The sequence below is a fragment of the Lactuca saligna genome, chromosome 4 (genome assembly GCF_052625555.1).
Source record: "Lactuca saligna cultivar CGN05327 chromosome 4, ASM5262555v1, whole genome shotgun sequence".
Classification (NCBI taxonomy): Eukaryota; Viridiplantae; Streptophyta; class Magnoliopsida; order Asterales; family Asteraceae; genus Lactuca; species Lactuca saligna.
The window spans coordinates 130,609,128-130,616,156 of NC_136420.1; the positions used below are offsets into that span (position 1 = coordinate 130,609,128).

General features: G+C 34.6%; 1 protein-coding gene across 1 annotated transcript; it reads right to left on the reverse strand.

Annotated features, from left to right (window-relative positions):
* Positions 1–4,825: 4,825 nt before the first annotated feature.
* LOC145040143 (uncharacterized) lies at positions 4,826–5,392 on the reverse strand. Its single transcript, XM_078988118.1, has one exon. The coding sequence runs from the start codon at positions 5,390–5,392 to the stop codon at positions 4,826–4,828; it is 567 nt and encodes a 188-aa protein (XP_078844244.1).
* Between the last annotated feature and the right edge of the window lie 1,637 nt (positions 5,393–7,029).

A 7,029-nucleotide genomic window follows, 5' to 3' on the forward strand; every position in this document is an offset into this window, starting at 1 on the left:
AAACGCTTAAGTATAACTCTGATACATTGGAAAAATTCCCAATGTATGGAAGAGTGAATAATAAGAATCAAATTAGGAAGATCGATAAAAGTTTCTCAAATCTGAAAAGATGGGATAGTACTTTAGTATCATGATTTATGATCATCTTAATGATTTTGAGACCTTATCACAATTCATCCTCTAAGTGCCTTCTGATAGCTAAGAAGAGGACTTATGAATTGTTGAAGTGGTTAAATCAAAAAGAGGATTCATACCAAAAAGAGATCTTAGAGTTATACTCTAAGGTTGTGACTTGAGTAGCATGTCTTAAAGAAGGTTTAAAACACTTGTAAGAGTAAAAGTTTTCTACTCTTGTACATTTGAAGTTGGTAAGTTGTGATCTTTTGGGTAAAACAAAGATCAACTAAGGTCAATTGTGTTAAATGTTTGTCTTGATTAGAATCCACACTATCTCTTGAATATTTGACAAGGAAATCTTATAGGTCAAGAAGACAATGGGAGTCAAAAAGATCCTGAAATGGTTTCAAGAACTAATCAAGAATAGAACCTGTATTTCATCACTAGCACATAACTAGAGGTTTATAACATATCTTGTTGACATTTTTGTGCCCATTCTAGTTAAGTTGGCTATAGATTTGTGTTCTACATGTTCTCAATTGTTTGCATGACTACTTGGAAGCACTGGCAGGCCCTTGTACTGCCAGGTGGCAAGAAGTTTAGATTGCACAAGTTCAATCCATATGAGTTAGGATTTGTCACTAACCTTGACTTGTGATTATGGTATTGACAAATTCATGTGGATAAGAACAAATACACTATAAAATCTAAGGGTCATAAGTTTTCTCTCCGATTCATGAAAATAATGGTGAGGAAACTCTTGCACCAAGTAGATTTTAAGTATATAGTAATCTTTGCATTCTCAAAGTCATTAATAGAGCACACTACCATGGAATTATGAGAAATAGAAAAGGTCTAACCAATTGAGAATATGATTACGACATCCTTTTTCATAGTTCTTAAATTGTTTAGACACACCAGTGAGCTATTTACAATAAGGTGTATGATTTTGATAAAGTCTTATCAAAGCAAACTAGAATTAGAAATTTGAACCTTGGTAAGAAAGTCATTAAAGTATTGATTTCTAGAAGTCCACTAATTTCTGAATACATGTCAAAGCTAGTGGAAGCATAAGTATTATGCTGATAATCATCATGTTAGTGGGAGAATGATAATTATGATAAGTATTGCAAGTTAGCAAGGTTAATTATAGAAAACAAAACTTCAACTCGTGAGGTTTCAAGGGTTGAAAAAGTTGTTTTCCTATAATTAAGGGAGAAGAAATTATACTTCATTTCAATTCTAAAAGGCTTAGATTGAGATTTTAATCATTTTAGTCAAGAATATATATATATATATATATATATATATATATATATATATATATATATATATATATATATATATATATATATATATATATATATAAATTTCATGTTGTATTGGTTCAACTTAAGGAAATTCTATATATTGCGTTCTCAAAATTCGGTTATAATTACGGCATCCCTCTTCATAGTCAAATTTTGAAAACATGGCAAACAAAAATTATTGTAGCAAAAGACTGGTCTAGAATCATGTCTTTATGTGAGACATCATGAATCGTATCCCGTTTGCGTTGGGTACAAGATCGATTGTATGTGCTATAATATTTACCCTTTCTAAATTTTCCAAATGCCTTGGGGCATTAAGGGGAAAAAGGTCTAGAATTGGATATGACTAAAGTGATTAAGCAATTGTCGAGGACAATCTAAGGTTTTACCAAAGATTGGTTGCTCAAGGACAGTTGGAAGTATATTGTTAATATTTGAACAAGCATATTGACATATTATGGAAAAGAGACAACTCTTGTTTAGAAGTAGTAGTCAAAATAGGAATATGGATTCATCTCCATAGGTGGAAGTTATGTGTAAGATTAGAAAACTTAATGCAAGAAGGATATTCAAAGTAATGTTCTTTGAGACTTCGTCTCCATAGAATTGATCTCCATTGGAATAACCTGTAATGACTTTTGAAAAGTCTTTCTTACTTTGTACATATTCATTACAAGAGGGTCTGTGCATATAAGTTTAAAATTTAAACATATTTTGGTAAATGTTAGGAATTTGGAATTCTTACATTTTTCGATAAGGATTTGGGAGTGTGCAAAGAGAATCATTGAAAGTACGTTCAATCGATATATTTCACAAAGTAAGGATCATAGACAAAAGAGTGCATACTTGAGGTATTGCAAAGATATTCTTTAGAAAACATAGTGTACATGCTTGGAGCATGGGACAACTAGTGTTTTTTTTAAATTCAAGTATAAAGTTGATAAAAACCGAAACAATGAATAATGAGTAATCAGTATTGTGATAAATAAAAAGTATTTTATTTATATTCATAGTTTTGATACCATATTAGACTCATTTATTTTTGTGTTTCATTTTGCATGTTTTGACTTCTAGAATAAACTAGGTTATTCTTACTAAATGACTAAGTTTTTCAAACCATCCACAGTCGGTCATATGTTAGAAGTCGATATGAATCAAGACTGTCATGGGTTGGCTTGTAGAGGTCTAAGTTGGTGGACAAAGTGGTGCTACAACACTCATGAGTGCTCATAAGTTCTGAGTATTGGATTCAACCTGCGCTCATTTGAAACACTTCATGGATTTTATCATGAGTGATCATGAGATGATAATATATTATATTCTTCAAACCTAGATATATGAGTTGTTACTATGAGTTGATAGTACATTAATTGCACGAAAACGCATTGGTAACTCGATGTTATAAAACGTGCCTTTGTGTATGACTCAAAAAGTAGTAGAACAAGCCATATGAGTCGAAGTTTATCCATTCCTTTTACCTTTGGGATAAAAAGCGATATCTGTGGCTCCCTCGATGATTTAGTGATGACACATGTGAGTGCTTGGCCAAGCCAGGACTGATGTGATTTGTTCAATCAGTCAGTCATCATAAATCAAAAATCGGGAAACAACAAATGGATAGAGAGAATGATTATTAATCCATGTCTCAGTCCATATGATATCTAGAATGGAGGAATATATGATACCTTATCTAATGGACAAGTCATTGACAAGGTCAGAGTTCAGTTACAAGGTCAGAGTTCGACAGTGGATTTTGAGAGCTAAGATTGCTAGTTGGGTTTCGAAGTCATATGCAATAATAGTTTTAGACTTTTCCAAGTGGGAGACCATTAGATTAATGTCTAAGTCCATAACTATATTTGGTATGTACTTGACCCGACCCGGCATGGTCCACTTGGGTTGCATGGCATCGTGCACTTGGATAGACTAAATGAGAGAAATAAGACACTTATGGTTATTAATATATTATAAGTTCTAATATATTAATAATAAGAATAATAATATTTAATTAGTATTGTTCAAGAATTAATTTAGAATTAATTATGTGATCAAAAGAAGACTAATAAAATATATGGGTTGATTGTGTAAATCATCCATAACTTATATAGTGGGTCAAAGCTCCATGGATAATAAAGTTGGGTTAAACTCATAGGATGCACCATGGAGGTTACATAACCCATGGGTCATGGAAATGAAAGGTCATGACAATTAGGGTTTACATGGTGTAACCCTAATTGTAACACACTATATAAGCATCATACTATTCACCAAAATCGGCCACTAGTGTGTGTAAAAGAAGGGCTAGCAGATTTCATGAAGTGTGGATTTCTCTCTAAGTTATTATAAGAGCATTTAATGTTGTGTGAGCCATTTGAGGTGTCACATTTGAGGCACTAGGAACTCAAGCCCCATGGAGTCAAGCTACAGTACAAGAGGTATGTATTCTATCTATATTGTTACCCAAGTATCTATGATTGTATGATAGATAGGGTAATACCTTGGAATATTAGTATTTGCATGTATATTAGAGAAAACATAGATCCAAGGTATTTAAGGTTACATGTACACCATAGGAGTGTTAGAATGCTCAAAACCCAACAGTAGTCTGTAAGGACAGTAGCACATGTGTCTTTAAGGTTGTCTATCAAAAAGTTGGCAGTCATGCATGTTGTAATTTACAGTTTGAATCATAAGTTTTACCGGTTCTACGATGCTTAGTGTTCCATCTTTTCCCATGTAGCAGTAGTTCTTTTCTAGCTTTGTAGACTCATGATCATTAGCAGGTGCTAGCATGCAGATTTTTCCTTTTCCTTTGATATTTTTATGGCTTCTTTTTCATCTCCGGATGACCAAACCTGATGGTATCTTTTGACATGGGCCACGTATGCCCTAGCCTTTTCCTTTTCCTCCAGTTCTTGAGCCATTCTAAGATAGAATGCTCTATCTTTTACCACATTTTCCTTGACATCTTTTGCAAAATGATTCTCTTTGTTGCACTTGTGACATATCACAACATCACTTTTGTCTTATGAGGGAGTACCATAGGCAGTGGTTTGAATGGACTGCGGTGCCTCCTTTGGTTGAGTACTTTGAGATTGCAGTGGTGGATGAGTATTTTTGGGATAACAAGACTGATTATTTTGTGGGTTGAAGTTACGGTTGAATGGAGGTTTGTTGAATTGTTGATTTTTACGAAAAGAATGTGGTAGCCGGTTGAACTGTTGACTGAAAAGATCAATAGCATTGTGAAATTCTTGTTCATCATCTTACTCTAAGTCGTCTTCGTAAGATTGTGGTGGAGTGTCATACGTAGGAGAGTAGGATTGATTATGTGGAGCTTGTGCTATAAGAGCGAGTGGTCCTTAGAAGTCAGCACAGTCTTTGAGTATAGTGGATTCTTAAGCTTGCAGTTCCCCGTAGTGCTTGTAGAGAGACAGGGAATGAATCTTTCTATCTCCTTGAACTATCATCTTAGTAGTAGTCCAATGTCTTCCCAAACCGTTGAGAAATTGAAGGTTTGTTTCATGGTTACTGCAGATGGTTCCAGCATCCGATAACTTGGTGACTACCACGTTGAACCTCTTGAAGGAGTCTTCTAAGCTTTCGCCTATATGAGCTTTGAAGTTGTTGAATTCATTGAGTGCAGTTGTGAGCTTCTTATCTTGAGCTTGTTTTGAGCTTTTGTACAAATTCTTGAGAACATCCCAGATCTCTTTTGCTGATTTGTAGTTTATTATAATGTCGATGTTGTCAGGAGCAACTCCACAAGAAATTTCATAAAAAGCAACCGCATAATTTTCCATTTTATCGAGATCATCTTTGGTAGGATGGTTCCAGATTGGTTGTCCTCCTCCTAGTCTGGTTGTGCTTCCATCAGTTTGAACCGGTGAAAGAATAGGGACATGTGGTCCTTCTTCTATGGACCGCCATACATCTCTACCAAGTCTTCTTAAGTATCTTTTCATTCTCTAATACCATTGATGATATTCATTTGCCACCAATATTGGAGCTCGATTTGAAGCACCAACACTGTTGGAAACATTCAGAGTTAGTTCTTGTGCCATTTTTCTATTTTTTTTTAAGAAATGAGCTTCAGTGGTATACAAGGCCCTTTGAAAATCAGAGTTTTGTTTTTAAAAAGCAACCATTGTGGCTCTGATATCAATTGTTGAGAGAAAAAACTTGAGACACACTTGAATAAATGTTAGAACAAGTATAGTTGCAAAATAGTTTATCTCAAAGGATCATAAAGCTCAACAATAATAATAAGGTAGTGTTAGATGGTTAGAAAATTAGTTGCGGAAATGTAAAGAAATATAAATGACAGCAAGTGATATATCAAGTATACACATAAGTCGATTCATAACATGACATGCATTCAAACCAAGTTAGTAAGTGTCATCAAGCTTAGTGATAAAGTCACAAGTGACTTGCTCTGAAGAGAAGTAATAATCAGTTATGTTCTAGAGATTATTAAGAGTAAGAAGTGGAGATGCGTAATTGAGAATATTGAAGGGTGATTCGGAGATCTATATTACTGAGAGAGAAATGAGCTCTATATATAAAGACTCAAGAGTTACATTAGATCAAGTCTCTAAGAGTAGCCATGAAAGGCATACTGGACAACAAAGAGTATTAAAGAAAAGTAGATAAAGTTAAACTAAGTACATAATAACTAAGACTACGGTTTGATGATGACTTCAGATGAGGTTGTTGAGAATGTCTTGACAATGGATCATTGATGGTTGCGGTAGATGAAGTTCAAGAGGGTCACTTTTATGATTCAAAAAGTTCCATCATACCTTGACTATAGGAATGTGGCTTTGTTTAAGTCTCTTGACTTTGCGATTCATGATCTTGATTGTCTCTTTGACGAAATTGACTTTTGTGTAAATCTAGATTTCATCGAGAGGTACAACTAGCGTGTCCTCTGAGAGACTTTTCCTGAGGTTTGATACGTGGAAAACTTTGGTGTACGCTGCTGGGATCTTGGGGGCAACACGAGTTGGTAGGCTACCAGGCCTATTTTATCAAGGATCTCAAAAGGTCCTATGAATCTAGGGTTGATTTTACCCCTTTTGCCAAATCTTATAACTCCCTTCCAAGGTGATACCCATAGTATGACCCTATCTCTAACATGAAATTTAATTGGTTTTCTTCAAAATTCGGTATATTTCTTTTGACAATCCCGAGCAGTTCTCAATTGTTCCCTAATTTTTATGGTCTTCTTGGTGGTTTCATGAACAATTTCTGATTCGGTTAACAAAGGGTTCCCTACGTGTGACTTTTCTAGTTAGGTATCACCAACCTCTGCCCAACATATTAGAGAACGATACTTTCTGCCATAATATGCTTCAAAGCGCATAACCTTTATACTTTTGTGATGACTGATGTTATAGGAGAACTCAACCAAACGTAGGTGAATATCCCAAGCATCTCCAAAGTCTATCACACATGCTCTGAGCATATCTTCTAGAATTTTAATATTCCTTTCGCATTTACCATTAGTATGTGGGTGGTAGGTTATGCTCATATCGAGTCGGGTTCCCAATTGCCATTGCATATTTTTCAGAATTGAGATGTAAATCTATTACATCTGTCC

Bases quoted from the DNA above. Each gene is read 5' to 3' on its own strand.
- LOC145040143 (XM_078988118.1), bottom strand. From the start codon at position 5,392: ATGAAAAGATACTTAAGAAGACTTGGTAGAGATGTATGGCGGTCCATA.